The 19,173-nt window shown below is 39.6% G+C and overlaps 1 protein-coding gene across 1 annotated transcript in view; it reads left to right on the forward strand.

Moving 5' to 3' along the window:
• The first annotated feature begins 10,759 nt into the window (after nt 1-10,759).
• The window catches only part of tecta (tectorin alpha), a 48,039-nt gene continuing 39,625 nt past the window's right edge, over nt 10,760-19,173 (forward strand). Inside the window, exons 1-6 of the mRNA XM_060912501.1 lie at nt 10,760-10,823; nt 11,671-11,810; nt 13,656-13,943; nt 14,076-14,213; nt 14,331-14,496; nt 18,789-19,021. Coding sequence (XP_060768484.1) covers nt 10,760-10,823; nt 11,671-11,810; nt 13,656-13,943; nt 14,076-14,213; nt 14,331-14,496; nt 18,789-19,021 — 1,029 coding nt within the window. The remainder of the gene's footprint in view (nt 10,824-11,670; nt 11,811-13,655; nt 13,944-14,075; nt 14,214-14,330; nt 14,497-18,788; nt 19,022-19,173) is intronic.

Raw genomic sequence — 19,173 nt, forward strand, 5'->3', positions numbered from 1 at the left:
ACTTTGTCCCAACTTTTTTGGAATCGGGGTTGTAGAATCACTGGAAAAGGGAAACAAGTTCAGGGTTGTGCACACTCAATTCTGAAGTAACACTGGTTAAATGGCTAATAGAAATGGCAGGCTTTACCCCACCTGCCTGTAAAAGTTAAGAGCTGAAGTCTCATCTCATTATCTCTAGCCATTTTATCCTGTTCTACATGGTCGCAGGCAAGCTGGAGCCTATCCCAGCTGACTACGGGCAAAAGGCAGGGTACACCCTGGACAAGTCGCCAGGTCATCACAGGGCTGACACATAGACAACCATTCACATTCACACCTACGGTCAATTTAGAGTCACCAGTTAACCTAACCTGCATGTCTTTGGACTATGGGGGAAACCGGAGCACCCAGAGGAAACCCACGCAGACACAGGGAGAACATGCAAACTCCGCACAGAAAGGCCCTCGCCAGCCACGGGGCTTAAACCCGGACCTTCTTGCTGTGAGGCAACAGCGAGAGCTGAAGTCAATACCAAGATTTCTTCTTGGGTCCTTGGATTCAAAATGAGGAGTAACTTTAAATAAAATTATCTCTGTTTTGTATTTATTTGGTTGAAGGTAATTTTAGCACATTCAGTTGTTTGTTTGCTCCAATGGCCATTCTCTGTCAATTCAATCAAATTCTAAAATTTGGTTGAGTCATCCATCCATTATCCATAACCGCTTATCCTGTGCAGGGTCGCGGGCAAGCTGGAGCCTATCCCAGCTGACTATGGGCGAGAGGCAGGGTACACCCTGGACAAGTCACCATATCATTGCAGGGCTGAATCATAGAGACAAACAACCATTCACATTCACACCTATGGTCAATTTAGAGCCACCAATTAACCTAACCTGTATGTCTTTGAGTCCAGTGGGGGAAACTGGAGCACCTGGAGGAAACCCATGCAGACACAGGGAAAACATGCAAACTCTACACAGAAAGGCCCCTGTCAGCCACTAGGCTTGAACCCAGAACCTTCTTGCTGTGAGGTGACAGTGCTAGCCACTACCCCACTGTGCCACCCCAAGTAATTTGAATACATTGGTTGAGTCAATGTATTAAAATTACTACAAACTTGTTCTAGACTAGGGTGGCACAGTGGTGTAGTGGTTAGCGCTGTCACCTCACAGCAAGAAGGTCCAGGTTCGAGCCCCGTGGCCGGCGAGGGCCTTTCTGTGCGGAGTTTGCATGTTCTCCCCGTGTCCGCGTGGGTTTCCTCCGGGTGCTCCGGTTTCCCCCACAGTACAAAGACATGCAGGTTAGGTTAACTGGTGACTCTAAATTGACCATAGGCGTGAATGTGAGTGTGAATGGTTGTCTGTGTCTATGTGTCAGCCCTGTGATGACCTGGCGACTTGTCCAGGGTGTACCCTGTCTTTCACCCCGTAGTCAGCTGGGATAGGCTCCAGCTTGCCTGCGACCCTGTAGAACAGGATAAAGCAGCTAGACATAATGAGATGAGATGAGATGTTCTAGACTAAGATTGATATTTGAAACTGAACATTAACAGAAACTGCTAATCAGATATTAATACTTCACAAAATATATACTATATGACCAAAGGTTTGTGGACACTTGACCATCACACATATGTGCATGTTGAGCCTCCCATTCTAGATTTAGTCCACCCTTTCCTGTTGTAATAACCTCCACTCTTCTGGAAAGAATTTCAACTAGATTTTGGAGCATGGCTTTGGGCATTTGCCTTTTCAGTCACAACAGCTTTGGTGAGGTCAGGCACTAGTGTTGAGTGAGGAGGGCTTGCATGTAGTCAGCATTCCAATTCATCCCAAAGGTGTTCAGTCAAGTCAATTTGTTTGTATATAGTTTTTAACAACAAACATTGTTGCAAAGCAGCTTTAGAGAAAAATATACATTGTAAACATATGAACAAATACATTTATCCCTAATAAGCCAGCCTGAGGCGACAGTGGCAAGGAAATGACATGACACAAGGAAGAAACCTTGAGAGGAACCAGACTCAAAAGGGAACCTGTCCTCATTTGGGTGATTAAGTGATAGTGTGTTTATAAATAACTTGCTTCTATAAGTGTGTCCTATATGGTCAAAAAGTGTAATCATTATAGTTATAACATGAAGTCTATTTTGTTGAAGTTAACAGCTGTTCATTGATAGTGACTTGAGTACAAAACTGTTCATGACAACTGCAGTCCTAAAGTTATCATGGCAATTGTAGTCCTCAGCCACCATAGCAAAACTAAGTGTCCAGAGCCATATTCTAAGGCTACGTTTACATTAGACCGCATCTGTCTCGTTTTCTTCGCGGATGCACTGTCCGTTTACATTAAACCACCTGGAAACGCCGGGAAACGGGAATCCGCCAGCGTCCACGTATTCAATCTAGATTGTATCTGGTCCGGTGCTGTGTTAACCTTGAGATACACGAATACGCTGTGCTGAGCTCTAGCTGGCGTCCTCATTGGACAACGTCACTGTGACATCCACCTTCCTGATTCGCTGGCGTTGGTCATGTGACACGACTGCTGAAAAACGGCGCGGACTTCCGCCTTGTATCACCTTTCATTAAAGAGTATAAAAGTATGAAAATACTGCAAATACTGATGCAAATACTGCCCATTGTGTAGTTATGATTGTCTTTAGGCTTGCCATCCTTCCACTTGCAAGTGTTAAGTGATGTGCGCTGGGATCACACACACAGCGGCTCAGTCCCGAAAACACTGCTAGTGTGCTTCACTCGCGCGCTCTGTGAGCTGCGCAGGGCCGGAGTGCGCACCCTCCAGAGGGCACTCGCTGTTCAGGGCAGAGTGATTTGGAGCGCAGGATGCCTGCGGAGCCGAGCGTATCCACGTATTGGTATTGTTGTGTGCACGCGAATCGTGTATTGGTGTTGCTGTGTGCACACTAATCGTTTTAAAAACGTTAATCTGATGATCCGCTGATACGGTCTAATGTAAACATGGGCTAAGCGTATCTTTAAACTGTTCAGTGGGGTTGAGGTTAGGGCTCTGTGCAGACCACTCAAGTTCTTCCATACCAGCCCTGGCAAACCATGTTTTCATGGACTTCACTTTGTGCACAGGGACATTGTCACGCTGGAACAGGTCTTAATTCCAGTGAACGGAAATTGTAATGATAGTGTACAAAGATGTCCTATATAACTGTGCTTCTAACTTTGTGACAACAGTTTGGGGAAGAATCATATGTGGGTGTGATGATCAGGTACCCACAAACTTTTGACCTTATAGTGTAGCTGTTTTGATATTGAAGGGGTGTCTTGTACAAATGTCTTTCTTCATGTTTTTTGGCTTTTATTTCAATGATCCAACAAAGCTGGACTCTTGTCTAATTTTCTGGTCAGAGTTCAGGTACTTCTCAGAGATAACGGATAATGTCAAAGCTGTGTCTGTCTTAATTGCTGAAATATGGGCCCTTCAAAATGTTTAAAAATGCAACATTCACATTAAAATGTCACTCTGAAGCACTTTTCAGATACTCACAGAAAGGTCAGTATTGTGAGTTGACCACATATTTTCTGAACTTTGTTCTGTATTTCCTTTTTCTCTTGCTTTGAGCTGTCACTGATTCTTACCTCTAAAAGATGCATTGTGTCTCAGAGATTCCTCAAAAATCAGTTCAATTCAGTTAATGGGTATGACTTTAACTTAATGACTCTCTGGCACTATCAACATGTCAATTTACAGTATGTCCAATGCAGTATCTAGTTTTCCTATGTCTATAATGAGTGCTCTGAACCAATATTTCCATATCGACTATCTGTAATCATTACAGATGCTATCTATAATGGTATTTTTTAAGTCTCAGCAGTAGAACTTAGGTTATTGCAGGATATTTCCCAACAGTGCAGGTGGTTTTAACTGTGGTAGCATCTTAGAGTCTATGCACAGCAAAGAGCTTACCCCAGAGCCCAGGCAAACTCTATCCAACTGGATCCTGTCCAGTACAGCAGCATGTCTGTTACCTGGATCACTACAACAACTTAATCAGGTTTAATTGGTGTTACTAAGCTGAGAGGTGCTAAAAAGGGCTGGACTACGCCTGTCACGCCTGCAGGTGAGAGTCACACGTGCTAAATTTGGCAAAGCACACACACCATTCATTCTCCCAGATTAAAAACTCTCACATCCGTAGTGGGTTCACTATCAGGAAGCAAAAGCTTTCCTGAGTAAAGCAGCAGTCAGAGTTCACCATCAGCTTGGCAACACCAAATAACATGGTTGACTGTTGGGATATCAAGTGTAAGAGTCAGACAAGCGGTTACCAGGCCATGAAAGCAGGGGCTGGTCTCAAAAGAAAGGTCACAGAGGAGGTGGCTGTGAGAGTTCATGTGTTTTTGGAATGGTGGGGGCTTTAAGAAAGCTTTTCATGCCTTGCCCTGTACCAGGAGCAAACATGTTCTGGCGAGGCTGCTGGTAGCCTGATCCACCCTCTTTACCACAAAGCTGGGGAAGGACAAGGAGGGCTGAAGGAGGCTCATTGTGTGGCCAGGAGAGGGAGTAATTTTTTGGGAGGTTTAGGTTACCTGAAAGGAGCTTGACATTGTGGACGAAAGGAAAGAAAAAGATCCAACAAGTAAGCAACAAATGGATAGAGAAGGGTGATGGGCCAGGACTTTTATCCCTCCCAAGTTCAAGCTTGGTAGACCTACCAGAATTCCGAGACAACATTGGTGAACCTGAATGTATTTGACCACTTTCCCATGGAAATGGTTCACAGGACCACTGCAGTTCTTCATTGTGCTTGTTGACAGTGTGCTAAACTCAGTCAGTATTATTTGTATCTGCTTGGTTTGGTCGGCAGGTGGTTGGTAAGGCTGATGACTTGTAGCTGCACTTTATCAGACACTTGACTCTTATATCCAAACAGTGGTCTTAGTGCTTATCACCAAGCATGTCACAGTCTCTTCTTTGTGAGACAGAAACTGGTTCAGATGACACAGAGCCATCTCGATTGAGCTGACCTATTGCACAATCACCAAGCAATTGTTCTGAAAGGGGAATCAAGAGAAAGGGAGGAAGATGGAGAGAAAAGACATGGGGTGATATGTCTTATTAGCGAGCTCATTACATCATAAGGAAGACAAGATAGTGAAAAGATAGAAATCACGGTCTTTCTCTCTCGTGCCCTTTCTTCTTCTCTTACCTCTGTTTATACTGTTACGCTAGGATAGAATGAGTGCTGAGTCGTACTGTCTCACATTGTACTCTTTATCATCTTTTCTGTCTTCTTGCATGGATTGGTTAAGAATATGGGTGCATTTACACAACAAGGCAACAAGGTGTAATAGAATCCTCCACTGGGATTTCTACGTTGGACATAGGGAATCCAGGTTTGGCCTTCTGTCCAGAAGATTTTCACACGTCCAGCCCCTTTTGGGTCTCTAGTTACCTCCACTGTCCCTCTGTGAACAAAGGTGCATCTGACTCCCATCTCTTTCCCATCTACTTCCCAGACCCTATCACCATGGATTTACCCGCTATTTCCCCGCCTTTCGGTTCTATCTCAGAACCAGATCTATGGAAATCAGCTCCCTTGGTGACTGACCCAGCCTAATGTGTGCCATTGCAAATGAGGCTGTCCTTAATTAGTGTAGGGAATCAAGCAAACAGGAGGGGGAGCACTCATACACATCTCTGAGATACACTTAATCGTTGACTCACGCGCACACACTGAATGTTCTGACTGACTCATGTTAATGCTGTAATTCTAGCCACCTCTCCTTTATATTTATGAAGAGACTTTCTCCCATTTTGTTTTCTTTTATAAATAAATGATCCTAGGGTGGGCAACAGAGCTTTACACTTTTCTGAAGGGATTTTTGGTAGGCAAGGGACTCGAAATAAGGAAACTGAAATATCTTAATCACTTTTTGCAACTAGAGCACCAGTCCAAAGTTTGGACACACCTTCTAATTTAATGTTTTTTATTTATTTTTATTAATTAAAAAGACACTTCATGTCTTAAAGTAATGATGGATGTAATTTCTCATTACTTAATTGAGCGGTTCTTGACATAATATGGATTACTACAGTTGTGGAATAGGGCCATTTACTGTAGTTTTATTATTTACTGTTTGATTTCAAATGCATTAAGAAAGCAAGAAATTCCACTAATTAACTTTTGATGAGGCACACATGTTAATTGAAAAGCATTCCAGGTGACTACCTCATGAAGCTGGTTAAGATAATGCCAAAAGTGTACAACGTGTCATCAAGGTAAACGGTGGTTACTTTGAAGAAACTAAAATATGAAACTTTTTTTTTTTTTGGGGGGGGGGGGGGGGGTTTAACACTTTGTTTACCACACAATTCCATATATGTTCCAGATGTTTTTCAGAGTTTTGATGTATTCAGTATTATTCTACAATGTAGAAAATAGTCAAAATACAGAAAAAAAAAATCTATGAACAAGTAGGGGTGTCGGAACTTTTGACTGCTACTGTACATAATGTGGAGGAAGAAGTAGCCCACAGAGACCCTAAAAGTGACATTGTGCAACACTACAAACAAAATTCCATAACTTTTTATAACACAGTTCCTAATAATTTGTCAGCTGTAATTTGTGTAGAAATGTTCTATTAATGGTTATCTAATTAGCTGAATAGTAAAGAGTAGTCAGTTACCTACTCTCTTGCATGCTATTTTTCAAAGTCCTATATATACTATCCAAGACTAGCGTTGGTGAAATAAGAAGTTCCAGTACCATAGCCTGCTGTAAGGTGTGCAGACTTAAGGTATTTGTTGTATGGTGAAATAATGTGGAAAATACTGCATGTATTTAAATGTTAAATTGAACTGTTTGATGATGAAATATAGTAACATGTTTATTATAAATCTATAAGTACTGTACAGTAAGGAAAACTGGCCTGCAAGACCTGAATAATAGGATGCAATGTAAACTTATGGTTCCACCAGCCAGCATCTGGTCCAAACTTGACCCCCTGACCCCCAGCTGACATGGGCCAAAACTTCCGCTGCTCCAAAAACTTATTTCTTTTAGGAATCATATTTGTACTGACATTTTTAATATTCCTTTTATTTGCTTACCTACAATATATAATAATTAGCCAGTCCCCCAGCCCCCCCCCACTCCTTTTTTCTTTTTTTTCTCGCTCTCCTTCCCTCATTTGAAAAGTCTCACCCCTTTCTTCATCTCCACCCCCCTCCATCTCCTGTCTCCCCCCCTTTCCCAAAAACACTCTCAGATTAACTTTAACACTATCTGCAGTCTAAAAGCTCAAGCCTGCCTCTGTCGCTTCTTCTTCAGCTGACCACTAAAGGGACACACACACACAAACACTTCTCTCTTCTTTCATCCTGAGATCACTTCTGCAAATCTTTTGCTTTCCAAGCCAAAACACGCCGTAGGCTAGGATTGGGCTTGATTTGCTGGTCTTGTTTTCCTCTGTAATCCTGCATACCTGGACTTGCAGAGTACTCTTGCGTGAGGGGGTTTAAGGAAGCCTTTCTTGGGTGCCTTCCCCCTCCCCTTCCCTTTCCCCGGTTCCAGCACAGAACCTGTCCACTCCTAAAACAGTGTGGATGGTACCCAGTTTGATGGGACTGGAAGGCTGATGCCACAGGTGAGGTGCTGAGCTTCTGTCTTCTGAAGACAGGTGAGTTGATACCAACCTCTGTCCTATTGCTGTCATAACTCTGGGTAACTTGTTAGCAGTAGGATAGTGATGCTGTAGACTTTTAAGACAAGCCTTGAGGAAGTATTATCTGCCTTTCTTTATCCCTGACTCAGGTTCTCAGCTTCAGGTTCTCCCTCTCTTTTTATCCCTTTCCTCCCTGCTGTTTTGGATCACACTAAATGTGTGAATAAGTAAATCATCGGTTTATCTGGCATTAAGTAGCCCAGTGATTTTGATAACATCTATCTCTGGCTTTGATGTGGGTCTTAATCTGTTGTCAAGAAGACAACTTTTTAGAGATCGGTTTCTCATGGGGTTAGCCAACTAAACCCTGTTTGAAAGATGGAGAGGTGGATTTACCCCTCTGGCATTTCTCACAATCTCTTGCGGTGCACTTGGGATTTCCACCAAACACTGGTTTCGACTTTAAGTCAGTTTCATCTGACTTGTACATCACACATGACCATGTGGTCCAAACACCGCATGCTCTCTGGAAGACTAGGTTTCAGTTATGTTGGAAGGTGGGGATTTGTAGTCATTTGTAATGAGGGGAGTTGCTACTCTGCCTGCTGGAGGAACTCTGGCATCAATAAAATGACTCCCTAAGATTTATGAAATAAATCTTAAAATCCCGTTGGCTAAATGCTAATTAGATCTGTTTTGATTTAATGTCAGTTGTCCGTTTTGTGTATGAGGAATTGTGATAGCTTTTAATCGACAAACTTTGGTACTCTGTTACCAAGGAATGAGAAAATGCCTTAGAGACCATATGCATTCAGTCTGTGATAGATTTTTAGTTGTTTTAGGTTTGTTTGTTTTTTACTCTATAACATAGGATTTGATGAAGAATGTAATTTTAACTGTACACACATTAATGATGACTGTAATGTTAAATTGCATGTCAGGTTTAATTCAAGAGCATATAATCAATATTAAGTGAACTTTGCAGAAGGTACAAAAGCAAGACTAAGAATCTTCTTGAGTAAGACAGCGATCTAAAACGAACAAACAAAACCCCACTATAACCACTAACACTTTTCAGAGCCAAAAAATGCCAAAAAGGCCTGGCATGAGGTCATTAACCAGTGTCTGGTGATATGAGTTACAGACATTTCAGGCCAAGAGTTTTTTTTAGAATTTTCTGCTCAGATATAGACTTTACCTCACCAGTTAATTATCAGGTTGATGCGTGTTACAGAAAAAACATCACCGATTGGAGATTTAAAGCTTATTTAAAACCTCTATGGAGTGCAAAAAAACATGCTGATGCTGAATCTTTGGCAATAGTAAATTAATGTATGCACATTTCCAATGATTTATACAATAACAAAACACACGTACACACAAGTATATTAACAGACAGACATATGTATTGTATTGTATAAATCAGCCCATATAGAGCTATACTTTATCTTTTGAATTAACCCTGTTGTCTTATCTGTCAGTAAATACTACTACTGCTCCTCTGCACACTACAGATTTAATGTATCGCTTAAAAGATCTATGAAAAGATTTATGAAACAAGTTTGATATAATTATGAAACATGGAAAAGAGAACATTCAAATGTCAAATAAAAAAAAGTAAAACTAATTTCATTGTGATATTTCCAGTAATAGAATGGATTCCAGCTTTTACAGTCAGTTATTTTACTCGCATAAAATTCACTATTAACATGACAAATTATCAGAACAGCCATCCATCCGTTATATATATGTGTATACACACACACTGCTATTATATACAATTAGAGTAGCCAGTTGCCCTAATCCGCATGTCTTTAGACTGGGGGAGGAAACCCAGCCGAGCCCAGGGAGAACATGTAAACTCAGCACAGAAAGGCCTCAGTCGGTTATGACATTCGAACCCAGAACTTTCTTGCTGCGAGATGACAGTGCTAACCACTGCACCACCGTGCCACCCTCAGAATGTCCATTTAATTATAATCAGTGCATTTTGGGGCAGACTGCATATAATTAATGAATAAATAATTTCCTGGAATGCTAATCTTTGCAGTCTGAAATGAAACATATATTTCTGATTTTAGGTTTATGCAGTATGTCTAAAAATATTTTAATGTCTATATCTACAAGATGTAATCAGTTGAGACGAATTATAGACCAATTCCCACTTGCACTTTCAAGATAATCCTCATGTTTGGTCATCATGGGATTAAAGGCTAAGTGAGCATGTTTTCAGTATGAGACCACCCTTAACTCCTTGTTGTCTGGGTGGTAAACTAAGAAGCCATGTCAATGTGACATAATATCCACCAAAGGGATCTGTCAGTCGAGTTAGAGTTAACAGAATTCCTCTAGTTTTGCTGTTTCCAACTATCCATTTATGATAGGCATTATGTAATACGTATTAGGATTGTAAGTAGAAATTGGTTAAAATTAGAAAAAGAAAAAAAATCCCATGTCTTGGAGACCTTTAAAAGGTTTGGGAGACAAGGTTAAATTCAAGGGGACTGAAATTCATACTTGAGTGCCTGGGGTTGTCGAAAAGACCAGGGCAATTCAAGCCTCCTCAATTAGACCCATTAGCTGAACTGCTCACGTCCCCTCTCTTAAGCCAATGAGACATACCACACAAACACACGGTAATAGACCCTCCAAATGACGGCAAGCAGTGCGTTTGACTCCCCCGCCACAGGCCCGCCTGCAGTGTAGAAGCCTAGAATTGCTCTTCTATTGCCCACTAACACAGTAGTGCTGGTGAATGTGATCCCTGCACATTGTTCACTATCGCATAAAGGGACCTTTTCAGCAAAGGGCCAACAGGCCCACCATGGCAGGGAACAGAGAAGGTGGTGAAGACCCAAGGGATGCTTGGGAGACCGTTCTTAAAACCAGGGAAGATTAGAGCAGGTTGAACTTATCTTATTTGTCTTCTTAATGTACTTTGCAGTTTATAGCTCAATTCACATGTGTAATATAAGCTATTATTAAACTAAAATCACTGACATCAGTCATTAAACAGAATAATGACATTTGGTATGCTATTCCTACCAGAACATAGAAATTTGCGATGTTGATCATTTATGCTGTCAACGTTGAACTCAGACAGTTCTAAATTTCATGTGTTTGCTTTAGGTCTTTAGGATGATTAAAACAAGCACTTTAGTGTCGCTTCTCCAGCTTTTCAGCACTCTTGCTCCCAGAGGAGGTGAGTCATCCTGCTTATTCTAGTTCCTAATTGATTTATTACCCATCTTGATTTATTACTCATCTGAAATATTCATCGGAATAACCATTGATAATGAATCAATATCGTATGAGCAAGGGTGCTGCTGTACAGAACATCAGCACAACTGTAATGTGGCCGTAGGCACAAGTGCTGCAGGTAATCACAGTCATGTGGATATTCTGTACCACAGCATGACACTGCTTTTATACAACAGTTCAATAAACAAGAAATTAATATTAGCTGACATTTGGCACAGTATGGCCAAATATTTTGCTTATTTTTGCTCCATCAACAAAACTAGTTACCAAGAACAAGTTATAAGATGGATAGGGTACTGTGTTTTGCCATGCGCTGCACAGACTGACTGACAGCCAAGTGTAGTAATGGCTTCAGTGTCATGAACTATTGCTAGAAACACAGACAAGCGGAATGATACAAACAGGGAACTGTACCAGTGTGGTAATGCTAAATATCAACACTCTTGGAGCGCCGCTTGTCCAATGAAATTAGTGGACTGCAACTAACTGTTGTATAACAATAATTATATCAGATTGTGTTACTACATGAAGTATTAGCAAATCAATCAGGGACCAAATCTTGTGATATCCTGTTTGTTTTTCACAGTTTGAATGCATAATAATTACATATAACCTGGAATTTGAATGCATAATGCTTGGCATGATCATTAGTGAATAATGGTGAGTGAATAAAACGAGCTAAGAATAGACATAGAGTTCGATAACTGCTGTCTCAGATTACCCAGGAAATCCATTCAAAATCTGTTTTAAATTGAAATTTGTGTTTTCTACATTTCTTTCTTTTTTAGCTTTCTCTCAGGATATCCTCTACCCCTTTGGACCAGCTCATAGGGACTCAGAAACACCCAAGATGGATGATGGCAGTTCAACAGAAATTTCCCTATTAATTCCATTTATCTTCTTCAACATCCCCTACCGCTCTCTATATGTGAGTGCAACACTGAAAAAATGTTTTATAGGCATACATCTTCCTTCAAATTAATATTGTATACAAGTCCGTTGTAGATAAGTATCGTTATCATGAGTGTGCGTGATCTTAATACATAGAGGATATTACATTGTTGCGAAGATATGAAGTTTATCTTCGGGTGGTGCACATGTTTTACAAGTGAGTGATGTGCGAACGAGTGAAAATATTTTCACTCTGAAAAGATAAACTTCATATATTTGTGCTACCATGTAATACTGTTTATTATATGGACACATCCACAAAAAATATGCAAGTTAATCAAAAGAATTTTAATTTTGGACTGGTTTGACATTTTGACAATGTGAGTCTAATCAGTGGGAAAACACTGGAAGTGAAATATTTGGAATTATTATACATACAGGACACTTTTTTGAGGAATAAACACACACATTCTATTCCTTTCTAGCGGGTTTCGTTCATTTGGTTTGATAGCATGCAATGTTGCTAGCATATTGCTTATCCTACGGTATGTGTGTTACGTCACTTTACCCAATGGAGAATGAACGTTGAATATGGTTTACAATATTGCATGGTTCTCAAAACAACATGACATCACACGTTGGAGCTGATGCGAATATTCAACGAGAAAGTTTTCTGCTGCGCAAGCACCCGCATTTTTCGCAGGTGGTGCCCACAGTAAATTATCGCAATGAATTGAAAATACCATAAGATACGTATTACTCGTAAAACTTCTGCGCTAGCGAGCGACTGTGACAATTTGTAAACAAGCATGGCCACCAGTAAAATCTATAATTGTTCCATTGAATGTGTATGTATAATAATAATAATAATAATAATATTGGTTGGCTTTTTTCGTGGTCTATCAGATATATTTCATTCAGCTAGCGTGATACTGAACCTGTCTTCGACTTGTTCAATATCATGCTAGCTGAATGGAATATATATCTGATATATCACTCAAAGCCAGCCAATATTATTTAAATTATTCACTCAGATCTGTGACGTACTTCATATAAAAAATGCGAGTTTTTCAACATGAGAAGATAAACTTCATATCTTCAAGCCAACGTGTGATTTTCTTTTTATTATATAGACATGTTCACAAACAAAAAGTGCCCAAATATATCAAAACAATTCATCAATTTCCTCCTGAGTGAGGATATTGAAAAATATGTTACTCAATGTCCTGGATGTAGTTTGTATGAAAAATACGAGTGGCGTATTTCTCAGTAAAACACTTGTGTCTATATAATGTATCTTAATATGTTTCATGGATAATTGTTTTAGTATAAATACACAGCTGATTATTTTTAAACAATTTAAAAATCATATTAAAAAATAATTTATTTCAAACTTCAAAAGTGGCATAAAAATGTAATAAAGGCATGGCACAGACTTGTCACTTTTCTACGCTGAGTCACATAAAATACTTTGTTTTGAAAAAGAAAAAAGAAAATCACAATTCCACATTAATTTTGAATAGTTTTAGACCAAACTTTGTCGCAGCTTTAATGCTTTTAGGAACAGCATTTTCTTTTATAATTTGTAATTCTTCCTCACTTACGGTGATGAAGCGATTGACCGCCATTTTGCCGAGTCGCTCGAGGTGATTATCAAGAAATAATCTGAATTTCTTGGCCAATCAGCACGTGCGATTTTCTATCATCATCTCTGTATCTATACTAAAAGTAAATATCAGTCAACTGTCAATCCGCCTACACATGACCATGAGTCATTCTTCTTAAGTACAAAAACATTTATCTAACTAGCCAACTAATCAACACTAATAGTAATATACTCATTTTGTACAAAGATAATCCATAAGTGCTTCTTACCACACAGATAAACAACAATGGCGTAATCTCCTTCAACGTTCAGGTGAGCCAGTTTACTCCTGAGCCTTTCCCCCTCAGTGACAGTCGGTCATTTATTGCTCCCTTATGGGCTGATGTGCACAATGGTATCCGTGGGGATGTGTACTATCGTGAGACCACAGAGCCAGAGATCCTAGCAAGAGCTACTCAGGATGTCAGGAAGTATTTCAAGAGCATGCCATCCTTTACTGCTACCTGGGCTTTTATTGCCACCTGGAACCAGGTCACGTTCTACGGTGGCAGTCAGACAACACCGGTAAAGAAAGGAGGAACAGCTCCTATTATTTCAAATGCATAACCTTTCATTTTGAAAGGACACATATAGATACAGATCTGGTACCAAATGAATACATATTTAGTCTGAAAAAAAATTATTCATTTGTCACAGGTGAATACATTCCAGTCAGTGTTAATCTCAGATGGTGTGTTCCACTTTGCCATGTTCAACTTTGGAGAAATTACATGGAGCACAGGGACAGCTAGTGGGGGAGATCCTCTTACTGGCTTGGGAGGAACCACTGCACAGGTAACCTTGTTTTTGAATTTCCTTGAAGGAGTTCAGAGATTTACTGAAAACTTCTTATTAATAAAGCACACCATGGTGCCCTGTGTCTGATGTCTCGGACATGATTGACCTTTCTAGTCAGGTTTCAACGGTGGAGATGTTAGTCACTTCTTCAACCTGCCTGGTTCCCGTACAAATGAGGTGGTCAACATTGAGCACACTACAAATGTTAACATGCCTGGTCGTTGGTTCTTCCGTGTTGACACTGAACAGATCGACCCAGCCAATGGCTGCAGCTATAATGGTAAATGGATAATGTCTTAAAAAATTGTTTAGGATGTGTTTATAAAATGTTCTAAAATTTGGTAATACTTGAGTGTCTAATTGTTTGAGTGAAGTTTCTTTCTGGGTGTTGGTGACTTAGGGTGGATCTAAGAGTCTTTTCCAGTTTCATATTGAATTCTGTTCCTTAATTTTTTTTTTTTTTGAGTCCAAGCCTTTTTTTTGAATGGCAGTTCAAGCATTATAAAAGGTTAATAAATGATGATAAATAATAATACTTATTCCATCCACATTCACTGGATATGAGCAATCATGCGCTCTGATTGGCTACTCTACTACTAGGCTATCAGCTCATATACTGTGAGTAGAGAAAAGCAAAATGGTGGCGCATGTTGCTGAACTAACTGAGGATGAAATAAAAACTCTACTTGAAAACAAAACCCCAGAAATTGTTATTGAGTATTTAAAAGAAACAGAAATAGCTAAAAGAATATAGTCCCCCCCCCCCCCCGCCCCGCCCCGCCACCTCCGCCAATATCTCCTGTTCCACACTCCAGCCCAGTCAGTGGCAATAATGCACCTTTAAGTTGGTTTGGCAACCACTAAACAACTCTGAAGAAGAAGAAAACCCCCCAAAATACAAAAAAAAGCAACAAAATATGGAATAAAAGTATTTGATGGTAAGAACGTATCTTTTTTTTAATTTTTCAAGAATTATTATTATAACATTTTTCACAAATTGCTTGTCATTTAACCAGTTTGTTTAAATTCTAAGCAGAAATGATTTTGTTGGATGTTTTTGTATAAAGTTTTTATTTATCGAATTTGCAAAAAATAAAAATGCTCTGTTTCTCAAAATCCAGTGAATGTGGATAGAATAAAAGAGTTATTCCACAAAATCTCGTCATACATGATTTATAGACAACTTGGTGCTATGCACGTCATCAGCTATCAGCTCATGTATGACTTGATTTTGTAGAATAACTTTTCAATGATCTATAAGCACATACAACAGCCTAGTTTATATTTCTGCATTAACACATATTTGCGTGGTTTTTATTTTTTTATTTTTTATTTTTTTTGCACAGAGAGGGGAGTTAAGAGAAGAGGGTTGCAGACACGTGCTAGCATTTAGGACTGAATTATACATCTATGCGCATGTCAGGATGTAAGCCAGGTCAAGAAGTAAACAAAGTAAATTCTTACTGAAAATATTTTGGAAGCATTTTTACTCATCTGTATTCATCAGTATGAGTGACTTTTGTATCGAAGCACTTCAATTTAACTTGTGTTTAAATCCACAATTGTATCAGATTGACAGATGCACAAGTTTTCATTTTTATTGTTTTGCTGTGGTCACCAACACTGTGGGTCTAATAGAAAAATTGAAGTGTGCAATTGTGCAGAATTAAACTGACCATTATAAAGAACTACAGCCGGGATAATGCCTCACACTTTATTTTCACATATAGCACAAAGTCTTCCATAATTAATCCATCATACAATAATGTGATCATAGCTCTGTATTAAGAAAACATGAAAAGCAGGGAGGAAACTCGCACGTGATTTTCATTTATATTCCCTGTTTAGTGTGAGTTTTATCAAAGAGGAATTTTTTTTATTAAAGACACCAGAAACTAACTGTCAATATGTGGAAATTTTTTACAGAGTTTCTTGTTTGCACTTTACTGTTTAACAATTTATTGTTTATACTTCAAATGTATTTTTGAATTAATCTGAATTTTAAACTCGCAGAGGAAACCAGTCAGTGGCCCCCAGTGCACAGCACCACAAATACACACAAAATGTACTGAGCACATGGGAGGAATGAGTGCTAGCATGTCTCTGCATATCACGATTAGATTAGATTAGATTAGATTAGATTAGATTAGATTAGATTAGATTAGATTAGATTAGATTAGATTAGATTAGATTAGATTAGATTAGATTAGATTAGAACTTTATTGATCCCTTTGGGAGGGTTCCCTCAGGGAAATTAAAATTCCAGCAGCATCATTATAGGATAAACAGAGAATAGAAAATAGAGAAAACTTCTAAATAAATTAAATTAAGTATTTACATATACAAATATAAAAAAGAATAAGATCTCATCTCATTATCTCTAGCCGCTTTATCCTATGGAAGAAAAAAAAAGTCCAGCAGGAGAGGTATTGCACATTATATTGCACATTGTCCAGTATTGCTTTTTGTCAGGCCTAGGCTACCGCTCTTTCCCATCCTCTGTCCTCCTGTTACCGCTCTTTCCCATCCTCTGTCCTCCTGTTACCGCTCTTTCCCATCCTCTGTCCTCCTGTTACCCCCCCCCCCCCCCCCCCCCCCCAGAGAGGAGTTGTACATTTACCCATGATTCCTGTCTCTCCATTGTGACACAAAGGTGCAAATATGCATTAACACAAAAATATAATGCTGCATTCATGGTGTCTTGTAAATGGTAAATTGCAAGTTTTCAGAACATCATTTCCCACCTTGACACAGTCAGCATGTGAAGTGAAAAAACAACAACAACAACAACATGGACACCTCACCAAAAGAATGTCTTTTGTTTGCGCTGTCAGAGCATGTAAAAATCAAAAAGCTACTTTAACTGCACTTTTACAGTTGAGTTGCAGACTTTTTACAGCAACAACAGTGGACAATACTGAGTAGCTTACCAAGAAGCTAGCTAGCGGACAATAGTGAGCAATGTTAGCAACAAGCTATCTGGCGAATATTAGTGTTCACTCTAATGTTGATGATTATCTCCTCAAAACAGTGATTCATGTGGTGGTCAATGTTATAGACTTATAATTACTGTGTTTTTGTATATTAACTGATCTAAAGCAATGCTGCTATAAACCTATTTAAAGTAGAGAAGGAGAACTTTACAGTGTTCAGTGTATATGGCCATGCTGCTTTGATGGCACTCCGTAAACAGAAAAGGAATGGTAGTTAAGAAGACTACCCCAAGTTGACTAGTTCAAACTGCAAGTTTAGGGGGTATTTTCAGAGGTTTTTACTGGTTGTAGGGGAATTACAGGTTATAACTTCACCTCGAATGCAGCATGGTTCTGCAGTGCTATATGTCATGCGAACACTGACTAGTTTGTGGACAAGTGTGTAGTTACTTTCTGAGACATTTTGGTATTTCTTCCATGGGTTTAATCAAATTTCAGAATAATATTGTTTAAAATACATTTTATTTTATTACAGAGGTAACTATAAAATGCTAAAAACAAACCGTGTAAACAATAAAAATTTCTCTCATCACATCCAGTACTTGTGTGGGCGGCACAGTGGTGTAACGGTGTCGTCTCACAGCAAGAAGGTTCTGGGTTTGAGCCCAGTGGCTGGTGGGGGCCTTTCTGTGTGGAGTTTGCATGTTCCCCCTGTGTCTGCGTGGGTTTCCTCCGGGTGCTCTGGTTTTCATCCACCATCCAAAGACCTGCAGTAAGGCTAATTTGCTACTCTAAATTGCCCGTGTGTGTGAATGGTTGTTCCCAAGCCCAGAAATGGGAGGGCTGTGGCAGGAAGGGCATCCGGCATAAAACTATGACTATGCTCCAATTAATATGACAAGTGGATCAGTAAGGGCCACAGGGATGCTGACCTGGCAATAGTGCTGGATGAGGAGGAAGAAGAAGACATCCAGTACCCAGCTGCTTTCTGAAAGTGTAGTCTATTAAAAAGAGCTTATATATGAGTTTCGCAGCGCAGACTGGTGTCTTTAATAAAATGTCTCCTCTATCACATATGGCAATATGATCCCCTTATTGTTTAATGGATTAATTTATGGAAATTTATGGCTTTATACTGGCTGTAGTTATGTTATCATAGCCAATTTAACCCTGCAGTATCACCCACTTTCTCTTTCTTCAGACAGACTCCCAATAGAGACAGAATGTAAGTGATGTAAACCACAGCAGTAAAAATGAAAACTGCAGCATATTCCATTTTGTGGTTGATAGAACTATGGATTTAAACACTGGTTAAACTGACGTGCTTTGGTACAAAATCTGCTCATACTGCAGAATTAAGATGAATGAAAAAGCTTCAGAAATGTTTTTTGGTGGTAATTCACTTAATTTATATGCAAATTTTCTTTTTTTTCTCAGCACTTTTCAAAACAAAATTATACTAGTGTTATATTCCACTGTCTAATTCCGTAAATTCTGGTGTGGCTCATGTGACACTGCCCCCTAGAGGACATGGTCACGTTATGTGGAAGTATTAAGACTTGTGTATGTCTATGCACAATGTTTTATGAACCCTGTTCATAAAAGTAGAAATCAGCCCTAACTCGTGTTTCATATTCAGGGCGGTTTTATCGACGTGGAGAGGTGTTCTGGCTGTCAGACCAGTGTTCTCAGCGTTGCAGGTGTCTGGATTTGAACAATGAAGTCATTTGCCAGGAGGCTCCATGTGGCCAGTTGGAGACATGTGAACAGCAAGAGGGAGCATACTACTGCCAGCCCACCAGAACCAGCACCTGTGTGGTGTTTGGAGACCCCCATTATCACACCTTTGATGGCTTTCTCTACCACTTCCAAGTAAGACTGAATGTGCCTAATTTTGGAAAAGGTATAGCCTGAGTTGTTGTGCATGTGCTGATCTGGACATATTCTTGATTTGCACATGAAAACCACAATTCAATAAGCAAGTTGTTCTCTTAATGTTGTGATATCCTATCCATTTTTATTCT

This window comes from Neoarius graeffei, chromosome 28, assembly GCF_027579695.1.
Source record: "Neoarius graeffei isolate fNeoGra1 chromosome 28, fNeoGra1.pri, whole genome shotgun sequence".
Classification (NCBI taxonomy): domain Eukaryota; kingdom Metazoa; phylum Chordata; class Actinopteri; order Siluriformes; family Ariidae; genus Neoarius; species Neoarius graeffei.